The sequence below is a fragment of the Sceloporus occidentalis genome, unplaced genomic scaffold, assembly GCF_023333645.1.
Source record: "Sceloporus occidentalis isolate IW3139 unplaced genomic scaffold, rSceOcc1.0.p SCAF_7, whole genome shotgun sequence".
Taxonomy (NCBI): domain Eukaryota; kingdom Metazoa; phylum Chordata; class Lepidosauria; order Squamata; family Phrynosomatidae; genus Sceloporus; species Sceloporus occidentalis.
Window position 1 is genome coordinate 23,875,524 of NW_028316987.1, and position 25,285 is coordinate 23,900,808.

At 39.6% G+C, this 25,285-nt stretch overlaps 1 protein-coding gene across 4 annotated transcripts in view; it reads right to left on the reverse strand.

The window, feature by feature from the left end:
- LOC149309404 (band 4.1-like protein 4B) overlaps positions 1–25,285 on the reverse strand; it is a 147,598-nt gene that overhangs the window by 63,049 nt on the left and 59,264 nt on the right. For all 4 annotated transcript variants that reach the window (XM_089532374.1, XM_089532377.1, XM_089532375.1 and 1 more), the window contains 9 exons: positions 24,268–24,320; positions 23,064–23,184; positions 22,816–22,903; positions 22,564–22,652; positions 19,089–19,158; positions 18,741–18,910; positions 17,467–17,576; positions 13,950–13,980; positions 11,627–11,660 (listed from right to left, as the gene is read on the reverse strand). In XM_089532374.1, coding sequence (XP_089388500.1) covers positions 11,627–11,660; positions 13,950–13,980; positions 17,467–17,576; positions 18,741–18,910; positions 19,089–19,158; positions 22,564–22,652; positions 22,816–22,903; positions 23,064–23,184; positions 24,268–24,320 — 766 coding nt within the window. The remainder of the gene's footprint in view (positions 1–11,626; positions 11,661–13,949; positions 13,981–17,466; positions 17,577–18,740; positions 18,911–19,088; positions 19,159–22,563; positions 22,653–22,815; positions 22,904–23,063; positions 23,185–24,267; positions 24,321–25,285) is intronic.

Consider the following 25,285-nt stretch of genomic DNA (forward strand, 5'->3'; position numbering starts at 1 on the left):
TGTCAGTTTTTAGGAATGAAAGGGGAAGTGTTATTCCAGGACATAAAGTTTTCTGTGAATCGCCTATTAATATAGGTTCTAAGCAAAACCACAATAAGACATTTACTTTAATTATGAGGTTTAATTATGCGGTTTCATTTAAGGTTTAGGCTTTTGAAAATCAAGCTGGATCTAAATGTACAATGAATGGGAATAGTAGCAGAATCTTCAGACAGAATCACAGCACTGTCGACTGGGAAAGCAGGGATGTAACTCTTCACTTAGTTTCTTCTCAAAGGTAGCAATGAGTAATATCAGAAATTTTCTTCCTGCTGCGAGAAAGGCTATATCTGCACTGCAGAAATAAACCAATTTGACAACATGTGTCACCACTTTAACTGCCATGGCTCAGTGCTAAGGAATCCTAGGAATTGTAGTTTGCTGTTACACCACCGTATTCTGACAGAAGGCGAAAGTTTCACAGACTATAATTCCCAGAATTCCATAGCACTGAACCATGGCAGTAAAAGTGGCGACAAACTGGATTATTTCTTCAGTATGGATGCAGTTGAAGTATCCAAAAACCATGCAGTTTTCAAAGGCTATTATGATTTAGTACTTATTCGGCACAAAATTTGCAAGCAGTTGTTTGGTGCAGGAAATAACATTTTCTGCATGAAAAATTATATTTCAACAGAGAAATATTATTTTTTGTGCATAAAATACTGTTTTCTCCACAGAACATGTTTTTTCCCTGCAAATCAACCATGTTCAATTTTTACATAGAATATATCTCAAATTACAACACTTTCTGTGCATCAAATGCTGTTTTCTGTGCAAATTTTGTGCATAATGAATCCTGAACTGCGAAGATTCTTGTCAGTCCAGGATTATTTGCATCAGTACTCAAAACACTTTTTTTAAAACTATTTTCCAAATAATTTTGAATATTCTTTCCACCCCTATGGGAAAGTAGTTAAGGATCATTTCATCCAACCCGTTCCAATGTCCTATCTAAAACATACTTGAAAGATGGCATTCCAATCTCTGTTTAAAAACCTTAAGTGAGAACTTTCTGATGTAGCACACTCTACTACTGAAAATTTCTTATTTTCAGGATGTTTAGTCAGAATTTCATTTTTTGTAATTTCAGTCTACTCATTTGGTTTCTAGCACACTAGAGTAGCAGAAACAAGCTTGCTTCCCACATGACAGCCCAAATATTTGAGATGGCTAACATCGCAACATAAGGAAACAGAATGTATCTTTGCAGATCTGTGTATTATATTTGCAAGGAGGATCCTTTCAAAAACAAAACACGAATAAGCATAAAAAATGACCAAGTCTGGCTCCTGCAGTCTGAACTAGTACTAGTACGGCCCTTTCCACCACTATAGTGGGATACAATTCCATTTTGCTGCTTGTGTAGATGTAAAGCAACCTGACTATGTGCTCTAAAGAGGTTAACTATTTCCTGTGGTTCTGGAAATAAAGTATTTTGGAATGACAGTCATATTCTGAGTGATGGAAGGCCACTGACACCAATTTGTGTGGTGGACAGGACCTGCTGTATAGTGGATTACAACTCTGGGCACACATCTTCCATACTAGATTGCTGTGACTGTGTATCCTTCCTCCTCCTTTCAGTGATGTTGTGGATATGTAACTAGGGAAAAGCCTCAGTTATGTGTGTTACATGCATATACAGTGCTACCTCGGGTTACGAAATTAATTCGTTCCGCGGCGCCGTTCGTAACCCAATACATTTCGCAACCCGAAAAGGCTTTCCGTTAGCGCTGGAAAGCCGCTAGCCGCGCTTCGCATTTAAATTTCGCGCCGAAATGAATTTCGTAACCCGAAAAATCTTTCGTTACCCGGAACAGTTTTTTCCAATCTAACTTTTTCGTACCCTGGAAATTTCGTAACGCGATCAATTCGTATCCCGGGGTACCACTGTACGTGAATATATTTCTCTCTACTTTGCCAAAAGTGGGATCATTGTACATCCTGATAAAGACAATCATGGTCCTAGGATCTATAAGTTCTTCACTGTTTATCCTGGGAGACTGCCTCCTGATCTAGCCTTCACTTGTCCACATGTTCTCAAGACTCTTCTTACTAAGTGCAGACTTAATATTCTGCTCCTAATGGAAATCAAAGGATGATATGAAGGCATATCCACTGTAGATGGATGATGTGGAGAATACACACAGTTTAGATGGTTGATAATAGCTAATGCTAGATAAGATGGGGGCTGCTCCCAGGAGTGGGTATAAATAGAGCAGCGGAGCCTTGTTGGAGGTGTGTGTCATTGTACACTGAGAGGATAGCAGCCGAGGAAGCTAAGGGACTGCTGTGAGGTGCAGTTAGAAGGGGTTTAGCTACCCAAGTTAGGGACTAGAGGAGTCCAGAGTTAAAGTGTATGCGTTAATATCCTGTGGGATATATATACATATATATTGCTAGGATGTGGTGGAGATTATTAAAGTCATCTGGAGAACAGTTGAAACAAATATTAGGAAACTGAGGAAGTTCAGTTAGAGTAGGTTTTGGTGTAACAGATAACCAGAAGGGTTAAGAGATACAGAGGCTAGATAAAGGTTCTGTAGGAACTAAGAATATAAGGGAATGTTTATAAAGTCAAGTGAAAGAAACTGTTAAACTTTGTAATTACTGAAGCAATTTATACACCGTATCAATCTTGAAAAACATCCTATAAGACAGATACTGTTTTCAACCTTGCTTGTAAATAAAATTTGTTCCTTTGTTTCAACAAGTTGTTGCCTGAAGTGTGTTTACAGATAACATCATCCTCACTACCAAACAAGTAAAACGCTACCAAAGGGAAAAGACCTTTTATTATTTAAGATATTTCAGATAGTGGGTTTGTAGTTATCAACTGACAATTGGTCTCAAGCTGTTGGAATTTTAAGACCCCAGAGGGCTGGCAGTGGAAGAGAGTTCTAGTCTGGGGATCATTTGTGAGAAATCCGAGTTCAAGGGTCTCCACACATAATTGGTGTCATGGCGGACACAGTGTAAAGGGGTTTAAGAGATCTGGCAGTGACACGGTGTCACCCCAACACATAAGTGGCGGTAGTTAGCGAAATAGTAACAGTAGACTCTACATAACTGGTGGCAAGTGGTGAGGTAATTGCCAAGCTGTCACAGATGGCATCCACAAGGTTGCAGAAAGATGGAAGACTTATATGTCCCCTTCTGGAAACTCCTTTGTATTTAGAGGTGAAAACTCAATACCTTGATCCTCTTATGTCCATATCAAAAAGTGACATTTTTGCTAGCATCTGGCCATTATGTGCTTTATCAAACAGCTAAGTATGTTAAGCTAGCTTGGATGAAAAGAGAGGATATGAATCTGTTTGGTGATAAAATATAAAGTTATATATATATTAGGTGATTGTATTATTCAATTTGTATATGAGTTCATGCTTTTTTTATAGTGCTTGCAAAAGTCTGGCTAATACAGAATAAATATGCTTGCTTGTTTGCTTGGCAATCATGGCAAATGGATGAAGTTGTTTTTCATTTGTTTTATCTTTATAGGGTCTACATAGGTTCTTTATAGGGTCTATAATGTTGATATTTATGATACATACACACACATTTACTTGTAACTCATTAGGCCAGCAGTTTGACTTTGTTTCATGTAAGGTATTAAGATGGGGTGGTTGTCTTGGTTACAGTTGTTATGGAAGGGAGGCTTTGAGCTGACAATTTGCAAGTGTCTAGAGGGATAAGCTGCCTTTGTTTATACGGGTATCAGGAAGAAAGACAATTTGAATTGGTCAAGGGGTCAACAAATTTCAGTGACAGAGAATCCGTAAAGAAAATGATTGGTATGAAAGGTTTTGGCCAGGATTTTAAGAAGAAAGAAAGGGACAATTGGAGCCTTTTGGTGTACTTGGTTGGACTAAAACTGGTGGCTGAAAGAAACGGTGCTCAGAAATAATAGAGGAGCAAATAGAGGGGGACATTTGGGGGGCAGAGCTGGTTGCTGAAGAGAGGAGAAAGTCATAGTGCAAATCTGGGATGGCAGCAGAGCTAACTGCCAGAAGCTTTGAGGTAGAGGTATGATCAAAGGGAAATCAATTAGATCATAGAATCATAAAATCATAGAGTTGGAAGAGACCACAAGGGCCATCCAGTCCAACCCCAATCTGCCATGCAGGAATTCTCTATCAAAGTATCCCCAACAGATGGCCATCAAGCCTCTGTTTAAAGACTTCCAAGGAGGGGGACTCCACTACACTCCGAGGAAGTGTGTTCCACTGTCAAACAGCCCTTACTGTCTGGAAATTCCTCCTAATATTTAGGTAGAATCTCTTTTCCTGTAGCTTGTATCCATTGTTCCAGGTCCTGTTCTCTGGAGTAGCAGAAAATAAAGCTTGCTCCCTCATCAATATGACATCCCTTCAAATATTTAAACAGGGCTATCATATCACCTCTTAACCTTCTCTCTCCCAGGCTAAAGATCCCAAGCTCCCTTAGTCATTCCTCATTTGACATGGTTTCCAGACCTTTCACTATTTTTAGTCGCCCTCCTTTGGACACACTCCAGTTTCTCCACATCCTTTTTGAATTAGGGTGCCCAGAACTGGACACAGTATTCCAGGTGGGGCCTGACCAAAGCAGAATAGAGTGATACTATTACTTCCCTTGATCTAGATACTATACTTCTATTGATGCAGCCTAAAATTGCATTGGCCTTTTTAGCTGCCTCATCACACTGTTGACTCATGTTCAACTTGTGGTCTACTAGAACCCCTAGATCCCTTTCAAATGTAGTCTTCTTAAGCCAGGTGTCCCCCATAGCATATGTTTTAAAACTGAATCATTAGACATTTTAAAACTGAATCGCTTTAGAAACCAGAAGCAGCAGATAAGGATTTTATAGTCAAGGAGGGTTTGGAGTACAGAAGAGAAGGTCACCTGGGCACAGTGCGGGAGGACATCTCCTTCAATTTTACACTTTTCTGTTCACTACTCCCTGAAGGGGCTTTTGGGGACTTGCTCAGAGGAAGTGAGTCAGAGACTTGCCTCTGGAGCTAGCTAGTAGCCAGGAGCTCTGTACATAACTATAGTCCCAGTTGATTGAGCTCACTAACAGAGTTTGGGACAAAGGCCAGGCCCACAGGGGTTCTTTGCACTGGTGTTTAGCAGGGGAAGCCCACAGTCTTGTTCAGTGCCTCCTGAAGACTTTTCAGTATGGACACTCAGGGATCTGCTGCAGTCACCTGCAACACATGGGATGTTTGTCTTCTTGCCCACAGATGTGGAGAATTTCACCTGCACTAAGTGCAAGTTGGTAGCCCTCTCAGAAGAGAAAGTACAGCAGCTGGAGGCCCAGGTAGCTACACTTCAGCATCATAAGGAGCAAGAGGTTTTCCTGACTAGAATGGACCAGATGGTCCTGAACGGGAAACAAACAAAGGAAGTTGCTGGGGAGGAGGAGGTCACTTCACATACAACAGAAGTAGATAGTTGGAGGAATGTCACACACAGAAATAGGGAAACCAGGGAACGTTCTGTGAGCTTGCAGCTACAGAATCAATTTGAACCTCTCTCTATTATCAAAGATGATGAGGAATAGCAGCAGGGACAGACTTCAGGGACAGAGCAGGGGATCCTGGGAGTACCACCAATGGGAACAGCTACTGCTAAGCCTCAGAGGAGGTGTGTGGTGGTTGTGGGGGGCTCCTTGCTGAGAGGCACTGAACCAGTGGTTTGTGAGTCTGACAAGATGTCTTGAGAGGTGTGTTGTCTCCGTGGGGCAAAGATCCATGATCTTGTCAAGCCTACTGACCATTACCCCTTTCTTTTGGTTCATTTGGGAACCAATGACACTGCAAGGCACAGCCTTCAGAATATCATATGGGATTATGAGGCTTTGGGTAGAAGTTGAAAGATGGATGCACAGGTTGTCATCTCATCTCTTCTCCCAGTTGAAGGTTACGGTCCAGGAAGGGAGAGGAAAATAGCAAAGGTGAATAACTGGCTCCGCAGATGGTGCCGCCAAGAACAATTTGGATTTTTGGATCATGGTCTGAGGTTCCATGAGGAGGGACGTCTGGCAAAGGATGGGTTGCATCTCACGCCAGTTGGCAGAAACGTTTTTGACAATAGCCTCAAAAATTTGATCAAGAGGGCTTTAAACTGAGTTATGTGGGGGAGGGAGACAGTATTCTGGAAGGCAAAAGGGCTGGAGAAAATAGTCAAACTGTCATAGAGGGAACAAGACAAACAGTGAAATGACCCAAGAGTGGGAAGCAAAAAAAAACTTGCTCAGGCAGCAACTAGGGGGGACCCATGGTTTAAGATATCTCTACACTAACGTACTGAGCATGGAGAATAAGCAAGATGAACTTCAACTCCTAGCACAACAAAGCAAATATGATATAATAGGCATCGCTGAAACCTAGTGGGATGAGTCTCATGATTGGAATGTAGAAATAGAGGGGTATAATCTTTTCAAGAGAAACAGGCTAAACAGGAAAGGAGGAGGAATAGCCTTATATGTCAGAGATATTTACACCAGTGAAGAGATCCAGGCCATCAATCCTGGAAGCCAGGTGGAGAGCATCTGGATAAAAATTAAAGGGGAGGGAAACAACAGGGATGTTATTGTGGGAGTCTACTACAGACCCCAAAGTCAGACTGAGGAATTGGATGATATCTTTCTAGAACAGATCACCACACACTCAGAAAGGAGAGATGTAGTAGTGATGGGTGACTTCAACTATCCTGATATTTGTTGGAAGTCAAACAGCCAAATCCTCAAGGTCTAGCAAATTCCTCACTTGCCTTGGAGACAATTTCATTGTCCAAAAGGTGGAAGAGGTAACAAGGGGATCAGCTATTTTGGATCTGATCCTAACCAACAGTGATTACCTAGTTAATGGAGTGCAAGTGGTGGGATCCTTAGGTGAAAGTGACCATGTTCTCCAGGAGTTTGTTATACAATGGAAAGGAGAAGCCAGACATAGTCAGACATGCATTCTAGACTTTAGGAAAGCTGATTTTAGTAAACTTAGAGAAATACTGGGGGTGATCCCATGGTCAGGAATATTAAAAGAAAAGGGAGTTCAAGATGGATTGGAGTTTCTCAAAAGGGAGATACTGAAGGCACAATTTCAAACAGTTCCAATGAGGAAGAAAATGGGAGATGTCTCAAGAAACCAGGATGGATGACTAAGGAACTTTCAACTGAGCTAGGTTTTAAATGGAACATGAATAAGAAATGGAAAAATGGGGAAATCACCAAAGAGGAATTCAATAGTGAGCACGTATAGGGATAAAGTCAGAAAAGCTAAAGCACAGAATGAACTCAAGCTTGCCAGAGAGGTTAAGAACAACAAAAAGGGCTTCTTTGGGTATGTCCACAGCAAAAGGAAGAAGGAAACAGTAGGGCCACTGCGTGGAGAAGATGGCAAAATGCTAACAGAGGACAGAGAAAAGGAGGAATTACTCAACACCTTCTTTGCCTCAGTGTTCTCAGAAAAGGCAAAGAGTGCTCAACCTGAGGATAATGGAGCAGAGGACAAAACAGGGGAAATTCAGCACAGAATAAATAAAGAGATAGTACAGGAATACCTGGTTAATCTAAATGAATATAAGTCTCTAGGACCAGATGAACTACATCCAAGTGTATTAAAAGAACTGGCAAATGTAATATCGGGGCCATTGGCAATAATCTTTGAGAACTCCTGGAGAACAGGAGAAGTCCCACAGACTGGAGGAGGGCAAACGTTGTCCCCATCTTCAAAAAGGGAAAAACAGAAGATCACAACGATGATCGTCCAGTTAGTCTAACATCTATACCAGGAAAGATTCTAGAGCAGATAATTAAACAGAGAGTCTGTGAACATCTAGAAAGCAATGCCATAATCACAAAAAGTCAACATGGGTTTCAGAGAAACAAGTCATGCCAGACAAATCTAATCAATTTTTTTGATAAAATTACCAGCTTGGTAGATGAAGGGAATGCTGTGGATATAGTATATCTTGATTTTAGTAAGGCCTTTAACAGGGTTCTCCATGACATTCTTGCAAAGAAGCTAGTGAAATGTGGGCTAGACAATGTAACTGTTAAATGGATTTGTAATTGGTTGACTGGCCGAACCCAAAGAGTGCTCAGCGATGGCTCCTTTTCATCCTGGAGAGAGGTGACCAGTGGGGTTCCACAGGGCTCTGTCCTGGGCCCAGTGCTATTCAACATCAATGACTTGGATGACAGAATTGGGGGTATACTTATCAAATTTGCAGATGACACCAAATTAGGAGGCATAGCTATTACACCATAGGACAGGATCAAAATTCAAAATGACCTGAACAAACTAGAAAGCTGAGCCAAAACTAACAAAATGAATTTCAACACATAGAAATGCAAGGTACAGCACTTAGGGTGGAAAAATGAAATGAACAGATATAGGATGGGTGACACTTGGATGAACGAGACTCCATGTGAAAGGGATCTAGGAGTCCAAGTAGACCACAAATTGAACATGAGTCAACAGTGCGATGTGGCAGCTAAAAAGGCCAATGCGATTTTAGGCTGCATCAACAGAAGTATAGTGTCTAGATCAAGGGAAGTAATAGTGCCACTCTATTCTGCTTTGTTTAACCCCACCTGGAATATTGTGTCCAGTTCTGGGCATTACAATTTAAAAAGGATGTGGAGAAACTGGAGCATGTCCAAAGGAGGGTAACTAAAATGGTGAAGGATCTGGAAACCATGCCCTATGAGGAACGACTCAGGGAGCTGGGGATGTTTAGCCTGGAGAAGAGAAGGTTAAGAGGTAATATGATAGCCCTGTTTAAATATTTGAAGGGATGTCATATTGAGGAGGGAGCTAACTTGTTTTCTGCTGATCCAGAGACTAGGACCTGAAGCAATGGATGCAAGCTACAGGAAAAGAGATTACATCTCAACATTAGGAGGAACTTCCTGACAGTAAGGGCTGTTTGACAGTGGAACAAACTCCCTCGGAGTGTAGTGGAGTCTCCTTCCTTTGAGGTCTTTAAACAGAGGCTGGATGACCATCTGTCGGGGATGCTTTGATTTAGATTTCCTGCATGGCATGGGGTTGGACTGGATGGCTCTATGATTCCTGTATAGCCTCTGCTACTAACTATAGGGATTGAATTGGGTGTACCTATGGAAACAGGGTCTGAGGAAAAACAACAATTGTGGGTTTACTTACTTGCAAAGAGCCTTTTACACATTAGGGAAGGCAACCAACCACATGTAAACTGAATACATTTAAATAAATTTAACATTCAATATTTAAATAACATTTTATTCACCTATATATTAAATATTTAATAAACCTTGATAAACATTTGTTTTGCTCATCCAAGTGTTCATAGGGATGTCCAATTCAGCTATTGCGGCACATACCTTGATTGCATTCCGTTTGGACTACTAAAACCCATTTTATGTGGGGTTGCCTTTGGCAATTATTCAGAAACTTCTACAAGTCCAAAATATTGTGACCAGAAAGCTGACTGGGCCCAGGGAACATATGACTTCCTTTCTGAGGCAGCTTCACTAGCTACGTGTTTGTTTCTGGGCACAATTCAGAGTGTTGGTTATGACCTATAAATGCATATACAGCTTAGGTACAGACTGTCTGAAAATTCACATACACACGACCCCCCACTCCAAGTCTCTCTGAACCTGCCAGAGTCTTAAGATCCTCAAGAGAGGAATTTCTCTTTCTCCTGGGAAAGAGGCTATTTCAGTGGCTCTTCCCAGCCTGTGGCTATACTGGCCTCCTTTCAGGTTGGGCTAGCCTCATCTCTGACAAGCAAAGATCTTTCTAAAGGTAAGGTCTAAAGGTTAGTCATTTTTATGGGTTATGGATTTATTGTTATGCTTTATAATGATTTTACACTTTTAAAATGTAATGATACTTTAATATAACTTTTTAAATGGTTTGTGTGTGTGTTTTAATTTTCAACTATTAAGCTTTTTCTTGTTTTAGCTTTTGTAAGCTACCTTGAATCCCCATGCCAAGAGAAAGGAGAGATATACATGTTTTTCTATAAATACATCCCTCTTATATTCTAGTCTCTAGTAGCAGTGTCAAGTCCATACTTACATCATATGGTCGAGCATACTGAAAAAAGGTTTTATATCTGAGAAATCATTACAAATTTTATAGCTGAGGAAATATTCACTAAAATTACATCTTTATTAAAACTGTAGCATGAAGTCTCAGAGTTTTCAAAAAACAACAACCATAGTTCAGAATCTCCACGGTTTCTTCCCACACCTGCCTTGTGCAATAAATGGTGTAGCAATGGGATTATTTTTGTTAATTCATCAAAGATGTATATTAAATGAAATGGATTATATGTCTAATATATATTTCTAACATAATCCAATCCAGAGAAAACGGAGGTACTTGTGGTAGGTTCTTCTGGTCCAGGAATGGCGGTGGTTCCACCTGTCCTGAACGGGGTCACGCTCCCTGTGAAGGACTCCGTGCGCAGTCTGGGGGTGCTCCTTGATTCGTCGCTTCACCTGACTGCTCAGGTGAATGCGACGGTCAGGAGCACCTGTCATCAGCTTCGGCTGATTCGCCAGCTGCGCCCATACCTGGACCAGAGGGACCTAGAAACTGTTGTACACGCTCTGGTAACTTCAAGATTGGATTTCTGCAACGTACTCTACATGGGGCAACCCTTATACCAAACTCGGAAACTCCAGATGGTGCAGAACATGGCTGCTCGGCTGGTCACTGGCGTTTCCAGGACCAGCCATATAACATCGGTCTTAAAGGACCTCCATTGGCTGCCCATCCGTTTCCGAGCTCAATATAAGGCGTTGGTAATTACCTATAAAGCCCTAAATGGCTTGGGCCCAGGATACCTAAAGGACCGCCTCTCCCCGTATATTCCGCCTCGCACCCTCAGATCGACTGGGCAGCAGCTACTGAAGGTGCCTGGGGCTAGGTTAGCCTCCACTTCGCGGAGGACGTTTTCCACAGCTGCCCCAGCCCTTTGGAATGAGCTGCCCATAGAGCTCCGCTCGTCTACCACCCTGGCCCAATTCAGGAAGGACTTAAAAACCTTCCTGTTCCAACAGGCATTCCCCAAATAGTTATCCTGCGGGCCTCCCTCCTCTTTTCGTGGCCATGAGGTTGGGTCATGGGGTTTTCTTTTGACTTTTTTTTTTCTGTCTGTTGGATTTAAGTTGTTTATGATCTATTGGATGTTTTATTGTATTTTTAAGGTATTTTTATTGATATGTATTTTAATATTGTCTGTTTTACTGTTGTGAGCCGCCCTGATCGAAGGAAGGGCGGCATACAAATAAAATTTATTATTATTATTATTATTATTATTTTCCCTCCTCACCTTTTAAAAGCTCCTTTATAGTCAGTTCACAGAAGTTCACATCCCTTTTAACCAAAGTCCAACTCACTTAGGAATCAATGGCACAGTAAGGTGAAATCAAGGCAACATAAACTCTCTCTCTCATACACACACACACACACACACACACACACACAAATAAAAACACGAATGGTGAGAGAAGGTGGTCAAACATGTTAGTTGCTTGGATCATGACATTATCAGTCAACATTAGTAAGATACAAAAACAATTTGGTATTCTCCTTACCTGATAGTTATGGACTTCTGGGTTATTTTTAGCACTAAAACAAAAAGACAGATAAGGTTTTTTTTCCCCACAGCTCTCAAAAGATGCATCACAGAACCTTGCCTTGTGAAGAAAATAAAGTAGACTAAAAAAAAGTATTGCCAATAGGCAACATCTTTGCTTGAAAACCAGCACTTCCCTTCCATTGCCTGTGATACATTAGCAAGGCATTTGGATTATAAATAGTATAGACATTAGGATGGCAGCTCAATAAGCTACAGGTAAGGAAGATTTTTGTTTTCATACATGCACCACATCCATTTACCCTTTTCAGTGTTTCAACACACATACACATACACACACCGTTTGCACTGTTTGATGCAATACTCATGCTCTTACAGCTAACCAACATAATAATATTCCCTCACTCTTCCAACCGCCATCTGTTCATAAATGTTACATAATGTGTTTTTTAAGCATTCTGAGACAGATGGAACATTCATGAAGATTCCATAATGCCGCAGTAACTGACCCAGTGGCTAGGGAGGGCTCATTTCAATCAAGTCAAGGATCTTTCCACAAGTAATGACAGATACTTCAAAGACTGCTATAGTTTCATTTGAACACGTGAAGACCTCTAAGACTCCTCTTCCCCTATTTGAGCTTAAAATTGAAACCACACAGACACTAATACTTCAAAACCTAGAGGCTGAACAGACATCATCCAGGTGGCTTCGGGGCATGGCATTTTGATGCCGCATGTCCGGAAGCCACCCTGAAGCCACTCTGGCCATTTACACATGGGCAGCTTCATGCCACTCCAGCAGTGTGGCATTTACATGGCGCACACCACTGCGGCATCATAAAGCTGGCTTTGGGCTTCAGCAGGGCCAGAAAAGCCAGATTTTTGCCAGCTGAAAAAGGAGTGGATCTCAATCCACGTTGGAGACCACAGCGTGTGGTTGCTGTGGCCCCAATCCCTTTTCGGAAGGGGTGGCTTCAAGCCGTCCCTTCAGGGCCATCAGTTCCAGCCCTAAGTCATTTTTCCTCTCTACCTTGTTGCTCCCAAACTTGTCTTTGTAACATCTTCTTCGATGAATAGAACTGATGATTTTTGGGGGGTTTTCAGGCTATGTGGCCATGATCTATAAGAGTTTATTCCTGACATTTCGCCAGCATCTGTGGCTGGCATCTTCTGAGAAGATTTCTCTGAAGATGCCAGCCACAGATGCTGGTGAAATGTCAGGAATAAACTCTTATAGAATATGGCCACATAGCCCCCAAAAACCACAAAAACTATGGATGCTGGCCATGAAACCCTTCGACTTCACATCAGAACGATGTTCTCAAAAGCTTAGCCAAACACTGTTGGTGGGTCTTTAGGTTGGTCTAATATTAATGGTACAGCAGTAATACAGATACGAATTATCCATAACTCTTGAAAAAGGAAAAATGTGTGGTTATATATTCTCTCTCTCTCTCTCTCTCTCTGCTTGTAAATATTCCAAAAAGGAGAAACAGGAAGAACTGAGGGAAGTGTTGATGGAACTTTCATAATTTCAAATGTCTTGAAGAGCCCCCTGGGTTAATACATGCAGGTTACCACCTCTAACACTAGAGTTGTAAATCTTAAATTTTGTTCTCATAAGCAAGAACTAAGAATTTTATAAAGAAAACTATTTTAAATTGTGCAGTTTTCAGAGACTACCTACAGTTTAATAAAAAATAAAATAAAACTTTTATTTATATCCCGCTTTTCTGTGACAAGACAATCAAAGCGGCTTACAACACGTTAAAATCCACATTTACAAATTTATGTCCCAAATCCCCCCCCTTAAAACAGGATTAAACAAGTTACAATTAAAACATTATTATTATTATTCTGTACAAAACAACCATGTGGTTTTCTTGCAAAGAAAACAGCATTTTCTGGGCTGAAAACAATGTTTATGTGTAGAAAATGTTGTTTTGTACAGAGAGTGCTTTCCATACAGAATAAGTGCTGAACTGCAAAGATTCTCACCTAACTAGGATTCTCCCCCTCAGGGTTTCCAACAAACAAAAACCTGTTTTTAGACACCCCCCCTTTTTTAAAAAAAAATATTTTCAAATATGCTTTCCATCCCTTTTCAATACCAGTTCTGTAATGTTTTTGGATACCTATCTTCCCACCACCCATCCTGTGTCCTACCAAATGGTCACACATTTATGAACAAAGTGGCACATCTGGATCATGATTCAGAAGTTCATTCAGATATATATTCCTATAGTAGGTAACTTTCTCAAAACCATGGATAACAGATGTCAAATGAAAGAATGAGTGCAGATGCTGGGTAATACTTACCAGTGCTGTGATGGTTTGAGAGCATTGCTTGCTTAAAGGAAGAAAAAGAAAAGCAAAGTCAAATAATACAAATAAACTCTATGTACAGGTTAACACTCAATGAATCATGGCCAACAAGTAAGGGACCACAGGGGCTTGAAACATGTGTGAACAGTATTCATGCACAGGAAATGGCAGCTGATAGCCCCAATGTTATTGGACAGTGAATGTACTTTGAATTTTAGTCCAAACTTTAAAGGCGCTGTCAAAGGTGCTGCATATATATTAGGAATATTTTCCCCACATGATTTACTGCCCCACTGACACTGGAGCCATCTGCTGCAAAGACATACAAAATTGCCTCTCCCAGCCCCAATTCCTATTTAGGAATATGGCACAGGGAAGGATGTTGCATTCACAACTGATTGCTTTTCAAAACCCATCTCAGGTGCAAAACATGAGTACTCAGTATAAAGCATACTTGAATTACTTTAAAAAGAGGACTTGGATAAAATGGTGTGAGATCATTCTGTGAAATGGCAAATGCAGCTATACTTAGGGTCCTCACTTAGGAGACATGATATAAAGCCACTTTCTTTCTCTGTTAATTGACTTGGTATACAAAAATTACCTACACTGGAAACCTGGCATGTCACTGAAAGTCACGTTCATACTTTCAAAACTATTACATGTGCCCAATGGGAAAAATTTAACTGAGTCACAGGGAATCAGGGCACATCAATTCCTAGATATGTGGAGGGGGGGGGGGTGATTTGTTATGCTTTTTCAGGACAACCATTTGACTTGGCATTTGAACTCAAATTCCACTGCTGCCTTTTATTTACTTATCTCTCAGGCTCATCAGTCTGTCATCCGTGAAGGTGGTGGAACTGAAAACTGTGACTGTGCTTTTTAAAAAGTGGTTTTGTGTTCTGGAACTCAAGATTCCACCTCTCCCTTCTACTTGTCCAAGCAATTTTCAAGGAACCTATTTGATTTTGGGGAAATGGGTGTTTTGTGATTGACCCTGTCCATTATGGCATTCATTTAGTGAATAGATAAGCCTTAATGGCAGCCATATTTTGGGAAGGTCTAAAACATATTAAATTTGGAAAAGGTTGGGGACTCCTAAAGGATAGAAATTTCTAGAAATGTTTAATCCATGGACAAAAAATGGTCTACATCCCACTTTTCTCTCACAGATAAAAATTGGGGGAAAAACCATGAAATGTTTAAATTTTTATCTTTCTTTACTAAAGTCATGTAATGTTTGTAAGGAAGGGAGTTCATGGTGAACTGACCACAAAAACAGTAACATTGTGAGTCGTACACAGCAGTTCCATTCCTTTGTATTCCTTTATATCCTGGCTTTTCACCAAAACTAGATCTCATGGCAACATACAAATTGAGAATTATAGGTAACAAAACAAAAAGAACGACAGATAAATAAAACAATTACTTAACATTATTGTTATTATTTAATAAATTGCTATTTGCATGATAATCACACTATTCATTCCTGGTATAAAAATACTGAAAGCCATAGCAGTATTGCGGTTTGAGTGTTGGACTCGGGAGATCAGGGTTCAGTTCCCCACTCAGCCATGGAAACCCAGTGGGTGACCTTGGGCAAGCAACACACACACAGCTCCAGAAAATCCTGTATTACGGTCACCTTATGGTTGTCATAAGTCAGAAATGACTTCAAGTCACCCAACAATAAGAACAACAACAAATTAAAATATTAAGTGAGAGTATACTGAGAATGATCTGATAATAAGATAAACTAAAAATACTCTAGCACTCTGATAAAAGCTACACTTAAAAAGAATGTGGCTGGCCATTTTGACCTTGCCATTGTTACAGGCTGACAATTATCATGTCCTGGAATTCTTCATAATTACCATCTAGATGTTTCATACACTGAGTCATATTATCGAAAAATCTTTCCTTTTCTTTGGGACCTAGAGAAAGCTCAAGTAAGGTGACCCATTATGAAAAACTGGTCAGGCTGGGCCCTGCTCCACACAGAGAAAGGCCTCTGGGGTGCCTCATATAATTCTTACAGATATCTATCTCTGTTTCTCCTTGAACATTCATTTCCTTGTTCCAGCTCCAAGGACAGTAAACAAACAGGTGAAGTACCATGTATTTTTCCCAGCCTGGCATTTCTCTAAGTTGGCTCATAGATTTTCTTCATATAGCTTCATACAGAGAGTTTGTGAATTTGCTAACTAAACTTACTATTAAAATGTGTTTAATTTTCAATACAACATATTGCTGAACTCTTAAGAAATCTAGCATTTCTTAATTCTTGCATGTTTGTAAGATTCAGGCAGGAGGTCAGACTTGGAAACAAGAAAACACAAAAGTAATTCCTATTAGTTTGGGCTCCTCTGTGCAGTGAAAGCATATATAGACAGTACTCCTTTTCAGAAACTGCTGAGAAGAAAAGGGAAATATCAGGGAACCAAGACTCATTGAATGCTTATTTTTACTTTATTAAATCCTTGTTAGACACATTATCTGAGCTACCAGCAATTTCTGCTGGTTTTGCTTCTTCATTTTTATCATCTTCAACCCCCACCCCACCCACCCATTCATCATACACACTTTAAAGCTATATAAATAGTTGGGCAGCTTTGGCCTCATACAGACAGGCCAAAATAAAACTGCTTTGGGTCACTTTGGAGGTATGCTGTTTCAATGATGCATGCGTCCTAACAGTCCGGAAGCTGCACCAAAGCTGCGCTCCAGTCCTTAGGACTGGATCGTGGCTTTGGCGCAGCTTCCAGACTCTTAGGACGCATGCATCATTAAAATAGCATACCTTCAAAGTGACTCGAAGCAGCTTTATTTTGGCCTGTCTGTATGGGGCCTTTGTTACCATTTCTACTTCTTTCTAGATTAAGTGTATTTCTGAACACAGGCTCATTTTTTTCATATGCTGCAGAAGGGGAAGCAGTCTGAAATGGGTGAGAAGCAAATGGTTGTATACATGGAGACCTTCTCCCTCTGACCCTTTGTATTACTGTTCAAGCCATGATCCATTCTCATATTGAAGACACAGATTACTACTACTCAGTTGCTGTGTTTTAAAATTTCTGAAAACTATGAGGAAAATGTGCCACTGTACTTGGAAATAAAATGAAGAGCCCTCCCTCCAATCCATCTGCCTTGGTCCAGGCCTCAGAGGGAGAGAAGAACCACTGGACCTCATCCCCTTTCCCTCCATCATTCCCTTCTCCTTTTGTTTTGTGTCTTTTAGATTGTAAGCCTGAGGGCAGGGAACTGTCTGATTAAAAATATTATTGTAAGCTGCCCTGAGAGCCATTAGGGCTGAAGGGTGGGATATAAATACCTAAATAAATAAAATAAATAAATGAAGCACTAATGAGACATAATGCATATGACAAGCAGTATAAACGAAATAGAGGAAATAAACTATAATTTTAGTTAAGAATTTGTTCAATTAAAATGAGATATAAATGTGATATATAAATTGACATATAAAAGTGAGTTAGCTGTGAATTCTCACCTTTGAAAGTTGAATGCCTTCGGGATGGATATCTCTTGCTAGGCCGCCTTTCAAATGTACTGGTCCTGCGTAATCTGGATCCATGTGTTGCTTGGTACTCTGTTCGGCCACTTAAAAAAAAAGAGTCCTTAAGATTATTGATGTACCATGGAGTCCCATACACATCCTCTCAGAGGTTTCATTGAGTTCATTAGCATTTCCTCCCAAATATGCTGGTATAGCCACCACCCTTCCAAATGCCCATCCCAGTACATACAGATGCAACCACTATTATAAATACAGGAAACTGGTCTTCCTTTTCTGTAACCTTTGTAGCAATGGCTTAATCCAAATCCTTCCACATTAGCAATGTAAATTATCACTCAGGAAGGAGAGTTCTTTCAAAGTAAAAACTAATGAATTATATCCAGAAATGGCAATCTGTAATTCTGTACAAACTTTCCCACCTGTATCCCCCAGACTAACAGGTTTTCTCTACACAATAATGTCCTCTTTCAAATATGGGCATTAGAATTTCATTCAAGGAAGGAAACAAACAGACAGACAACATATCTAGTTAATGTCAATGGAACCGCCCCTCTGTATACAACTTTCTTACTCCGGAGCAACCCATCCCACCTCCATCATTCCTTCCAACTCACCACCGAATCATCAGAGGGTAATAAAGCAATTGCAAACTATAAAGCATATACATCCCTGTGTCCTTGATTCATTATGCCCCCTGTGTTTTAGATCAATACAAGGAAGGGAGGAAAGTACAAGACCTTATTCCAAATATATAACATTTTCAGATAAATTCTACATCACAGTTCTGACAGATGTATTTGCACAACCTATTCCTGAACTTTCAGCTCTCTGGGTTACCAACCTTCCAGCCTGCCCACACTGCTTCTTAACAGTGCTTCTTAACAAAACAACAATTTCCCCTCTTTCACACTGCTTCTTAATAGAGGAATCATCTCTCTCTCTTTAGCTTCCCCCTCAATTCCAGCCTTCCTTCCCAAAATTCCATCGACTTTGATTGACTGAAACCAACAGAGAAGGGACTTCATTCTCATCCATCACAATGTAATTTCTCTAAATAAAAATGTACTCATCTGGACATTTATAGAATGCTTCCAAACAGGAAAGCTTTCACAATTTGGAAAAAAGAATCCCCTCCCTTGGTCTTCAGTATAGTAGAATATAATAGAGTAACTATCCAACTTGTCAAACATTTTGTTGTCTAGTTAACTTTTTTAGATTTCTAAAACATCATATAATATCAAAAGTACCTGAATCGGAAGCGGGAACCCAGCCTGATAAAATCTGGCCGGCTAGATTTACTGTTAGCAGGCGTGCGCAACCGGAAGAAGGCATGATGTTCTACTGCACATTTCCAGAGGTGCTTACATGTTTTGGCATTATCTAATCTGAAAACAAAAGTGTGCTCCTGCTCTCTACCCTACAAGAGAAAAACAAACAAACCCTCTTATTAAGATCTCACCCATAGAACTGAATGAGAATCAATGTCTAGAAGAAGAATTTGAACAGAGAATGTGCTGAGTCCCACCAGTACCTATTAAACTCACATTCAATCTGGACAATTCCAAATCTAACTCAAAGTAACATGAAAGGGTTACCTGTTCATCATCTTCTACCACCACAAGTGTCAGCTTGCTCTTTTTGAAGTCCATTTTAGTGATCTTAGGCCTAGGCATATGTAAATACAATATTAAAATATTGTTGATACACAAGGAAAATAAAATATGCACCCTAAATATTTACAACCTGGCTGCCACTTTACTTGTGTATTTCTTCACTGCTTTACATCTCTTTCTTTCTCTCTCTCTTTGCATTTCCCCTAATTTATAAAGGATCTCCAATATTGAACTTTTTCTAACTATTACTTTCTTGGGTAGCCTAAGTAAAAGACAGTTATGTGAATGAGGAAAGTCCATGGTTCAAATTTTACCTTAACCATGAACTTACTGAGAGCTAGTAAGTGTATGGTTTGAGTATTGTACTACAACTCTGGAGACCTGGATTCAACTCCCAGCTTGCCCATGAAATCCAGTGCGTGACCTTGGGTAAATCCCACTCTCCTTAGCCTTAGTAGAAGGCAATGGCAAGCCTCATCTGAACAAATCTTGCCAAGAAAAAACCAAGATAATTTTGTCATAAGGTTGCCATAAGATGGAAACAACTTGAAGGCAGACAGCAACAAACAAATGAATTTACTTAAGTAAGTGAGATTTGTTAGTGAGATTGTCAATAAGTGAGATTAAGTAAGTGAGATCTGTCAGTGATAAAACAGATACCTCTCATCCCAACTTAATTCCTAGACTTGTAACCCAGGTGTTGTTGACCTACAAGCAGAGAAGTAATATTCCCACATATTTTAAAGCCATTGAAAAATAGTTTTTTTCTTTGATTTTTGATTTCATTCTGGAAAAGCACTCTTTTTTTCCCTGGAAAAAAATGAAATTTTCAGAACAATTGAAAAAATTAGTACTTTATATCATTTAAAAGACACTTTGTTACTTTATGAGCATAAAATGCATTATATGTAACTTGGCTTGCATAGAAATATTATGACTGATATACTAAAAGTACATCTTTTTCTAGAAAATAATCAGAAACTCGATATACTATTTAAATTTTCGTGTTTGTTACAAGGGGAGGGTCCTGGATTGTAAAGAACAGCTGACCTATAAATAGTTTGCTTGCTTGTACCAATTTATGAGTATGCAATCCTGCCATCTGTCCCTGATTGCCTCCCCTGTCATGCTACAACTACTCTGCCCTTTGAGAGATGGATAAGGTTAAGAAAAAGATATAAAGGGTTTAAAAAAAAGAATTAGTATGGCAGGGGTAAATCAAAGGTAAAAGGCGCTTTAGTTTAGTATAGTTTAGAAGAAAAAAAGAAAGATAAATTAGCAGATAATATGGAGAGATCGGAAGCAGCCTACGTGGAACAAAAGCAGGAACAACACTGAGAGTTAGGGAGGGCTCCTCCTCCTACCAGTGACTCTCAAAGTTTAGGTTTTGCCTAGTGGAGCAATGGGGAAGAGCAACCCACATCCATATCTGGATGCTTTCCCTCCATCTCTGGAAAAGCAAGTATTCCATAATCCATTTCCCATCAAGTTTTCGGGGTAAAAATGCTTTGGGAGAAACTTTCCTCTCCTATTCTTCTGTTTTTCCTCTAGAGTTATACATCTTTACCAGCTCTAATCTTGACTGATCATAGGCCATGCTGACAAAGGATAGTGGGAGTTGTAATCCCTATCACCTCTATATGGTTAATTATACTGGGCTATTTTCAAGGTAGTATAGAGTTTATAGAGTATAAAGCATACTCTATAAAGAATATCCAATCACATATTCCTCAATTACATTAGATTAGATTCCTGTGACATGATCTATCATACTGTGTTCAAATGTTTTTTGAAAACTTTAACTGGTACAAAAGGCAGCTCCTAAAATTCTACATGTAGTCTGCAATACTACATGTAATATTACACATTTTAATTTTAAAACAGAATCATCAATCAAAATGGAGACTGCAATTAAGAAATCAGAAGAAGATTTGGATTTGGAAGGGCAGCTATGAAGGAACTAGTTTTTTTAAAAAGAGAGTAAAAAGAGATCTTGAAGTGTAAAATTATTTCACTGCATACTAAAGTTAAAATTGCCCATGCCATTGTATTTGCCATTTCCCATGGTTGTGTGAGTTGGTCAGTGAAGAAAAATGATAGGGAAAAAATCAGCCAATTGGAGATGTGGTAGATGCTTCATTGGAGAAAAATTCTGTGAATTCTGTGGACTGCTAAAAAGACAAATGGATGGGTTTTAGAGCAAATCAGACCTGGATTCTCCATAGAAGCAAGATAGCGAGTCACCACATGAAAAACCTAAAAAGCTAAAAATCAGAATAACTAATCTTTTACTGTCCTATAAGATAACCTGGATGCCCTCTTGAACATCCTGTCTCCATCTGAGTCATCATCGATGGACCCAAATAAATGTTTGCTCTACTAGTGTGGCTGAACTGAGGATGTGGAATTCCCTGCCCAAGAAATCTGGATGTTTCATTGGTCCTGTTGTGTCATCAGATGAAAAAGTCAGATTTTTAAAAAAGGTAAACATTTTCCCCTTGACATGAATGTCTTGTCGTAACTATAGGGGGCGGTGCTCATCTCCGTTACTAAGCTGAAGAGCCAGTGTTATCCGAAGACATCTCCAGTTGTCATGTGGCAGCATGACTGCACGGAACACTGTTACCTTCCCACCGAGGTGGTACCTATTTATCTACTTGCATTTGCACGCTTTTGAATTGCTAGGTTATTACACCCATATTTCACTCATTTTTGTTTGTCTGCTTCAACCTTCTACCACACATATGCTTTATACTTTTGTTTTTATATCATACGTCACATAAGCTGACTGGGATATTACAAGTGGAAACAAAGCTGGGGTGTAAATATGAAACATAAATAAAGTACAGTCATCCCTTGACATTCACAGCTTTGACACTCGTGGTTTTGATTCGTGAAGTCACGCCACTGTGCACACACACCTCCTCCTCCCTCCCAGGTTTTATTCCCTTCAGAAGGAAAAAACACAGAAGTTGGGAAGGGTGCGCTCACCCATCCCATCCCTTTCCAGGATGCAGAGCTGCCTCTTTCCCCAAAAAGCTCTCCGTCCTGGGAAGGAGTTTGGGGAAACGATCCCCCACCCCTTTCCAAGACAGAGAGCTACCTGGGGAAAGGCAGTTCTCCATCCTGGGAAGGTGCGAGGAGCCAGATGAAGGGACGGGAGGGCAAGGAAAGAAAGGTGCGTGCACGCTCCTACTCCTTTTCTCCCACCCACCCATCCTTTTAACTAGGGGGAGGGAGTTAGATGTGGTTTTTCCACATTCACAGAGGTCTTGCACCCCTAACCCCTGTGAATGTGGAAGGACAACTGTATATTGTATGCTTTGAACTGAGTATACTGAGGTGCTCTCTAAATATGAAACATATTCTCATTGACATACAGACACAAAAGAACTGCTCAGCATTAGAGGAAAGAAATGCATCAAATGCTGATTAAGTGTAAGCAGACATGACTCACCAGAAAAATAAGCCTATTTTGTTTGCTCCTTCAAAGATTAAGATACCAGTTGGCGTCAATCCGAGAGCATAGTCACAACCATCTCTTCCCTACAAACAGATAATTGTGTATTAAACACAAAGTTCTTATCAGAAAGCTTAGAACAGAAAGTGAAGTAGGGTAAAACATGATGCATTTAGTCAAGAAATGCTCACATTCTGTGATCACCTTTTTCATAATCTACAGACAAAAAAGGTAGAATGAATATCGTACCTTAACGACATGCATATCTACCCCATACATTTCTAACCACTTCGCTTTGTTCAAGTAGCACATTTCTGCCTGGGCAGGGCTTTTCCCCCTATGAGATAAAAGGTGAAAAATCCTTAGAGATCCAGTTTTGCAAATGTCAACATAGAATCTTTACTTTCTTTTTTAAAACCTCAGATTCTTGATCATATATACTAAACTGTCATGCGCCCTCATCTCAAACAAGCCATAACTGCATAAAGCTACTATACCTGAACTCTTTCCACTTCTGAAAAATTTCAAATTCCATTGCTTCAGTTTGGTTACGAGCAAATCTGAATTCTGACACAAGTTCCGGGTTGTGTTCAGGAAGTTCACAGTCACCTTCCTCAGCTACAAAAGTTGGAAATTCCAAATAAAACATCACTCTAATACAGTGTAACCATTGTCTTCATCATATTTTTGAGAAGGTCCTAAGGTAGATGTTTCTAGAAGATACTAGTACCATTTAAAATTTTCTAACCTAGATAAATTCAGAGTAAAAGCACACTAACCAATGGAGTAAACAAAGATATAGACACAAAATGAAGATGTAGGTAGTATGAGCATAGCTGCTGAATGTACAGATGGATCTATACAGCCCACTCAGATGTTCTTTGAACTCATGAACAGAACATCTCTGTAAGTTTTTATTTGAGGAAGTATTCAAAATAGCCACTTTTCTTAATTCTCTTGACAGAGGTATTAGTTTTTCTTCCCAATTGGAATGGCAGAATTTTTTTTTGCTGATTCTTGCTTCCAAAGCCTATTCTAATTATTCTTCTAATAAAAAGTCTGGATAGAAGAAATAATATACATTCTTTTAAGAAAGATATTATAAATTATTTTTTTCTTAAGGGAAAAGAAAGTGTAAGCAATATTCATACAACTTATTCTAGAGAAAAATTACAATACTTTAATTGAACCAATCAGTATTAGAACCAACCCATTTGATACATTAGTGTAAATAATATTTCACATAGACGACGCCACTAATGTCACTCTGGACTGACACTTAAAATTTATACCAAAAAAAAAATGACTGTGTTGTTCAAATTTACATACTGGTTTCCTTAGTTAACTATAAGTAACCAATAGCTAAGTAAGGCTTGAATGGAAATGTTTCTATAGAGTTCAGATTCTGATCAGACATCAACAGGCATAGCTCAAGACAAAAATTTTATCAGCTTTTCTCTCTAGAAAGACAAGAACCACAGACTTGACTACCTTTTCCTCTTAAGGCCAGTTCTTTGGTTCAAAAAAAAGTCATGCTACCTGGCACCATCCCACCACCATGCACCGGATATAAATGTACTGTGCTGTGTACACAAATAATATGAATTTGCAATAATTCCAGTGATCTTGAAAACTCTGAATCCTGGCTCATGTAAATGAGCAGTCAACATTTTGAACACAATAAACTAGTGATAGACATACCTTGGAGGCACAAAGCTGCTAGTTCTATAGCTGTTTCATAAGGGCATTTTAATCTTTAAAGAAAGATACAGAGTATTTTGATCAGTAAGAATAATCTCTTACATTACTTATCTTCACTGAATTAACTTTACATTTTCTTCATTTATTACATAATTCATATTGTTCCTCTGTCATAGAAGGTCTTCAAGGTGATTAAAAACAAATAATTTAGAACATAATCAAAATTGCTGCTAATTAAAAAAACTTACAGGAATTCACTCACTCTGTGTTTAGACTGCAGCAGGGGGTGAGGTTAAGAAGCAAGTTATTCTATCAGTTTTGCTCAAAACCAGATCCATCAGATCTCCACCTATCACCTGGCACCAGCTATTCCATCATGTTGTAGTAAAGGGAAAAACAAGAAGCAAGGCCACTCCATCAGCTTTGCTGAAATTCCACTTGGCACTGAACTGTTTCAATTCCAACTAATCATTATAGCGACTATCCAGCCGCTCCCCTTCTTTTTTTGCAGGGGATCCATTCCAGAACCCCTTGTGAAAATGGAGTTTTGCATATATTCAAGCCCCATTGGTTTGAATATAGGAGCCCCATTCTTTCCCTCTCCGTTCATCCCTCACGCATAAGCAAGGGACGCAAGTCTGAAGACCGTGAGAATGGAGGGAGGACTCTATACGTTTAGGAACTAATCACCAAGTTTGCTTTTTTCTGTCTTCCTTCATAATCCTTTTCTCCTGTATTTGTGTCAGGGCAAAATGAGTGCTGCCATTTCTTCTCTTTATGGCAGCGTTCGGCAAGGTCTTTGATTCTTGAACCTGCTATGGTTCTTTTAACTTTGGTTTTAAAATACTTTAAAGGAATATTTTTACTTTGTTTAAAAAGTTTCAAAGGAAAGAGACAGAGACTTATTTTTACTGACCATATGTGGGAACTTTTTCAGATGGAGAGCAGGTTAAAAATACTACAAATGCACAAATAACTAAATGAATTTAACTGCATGTCCGTGCACGGTGGATGCAAT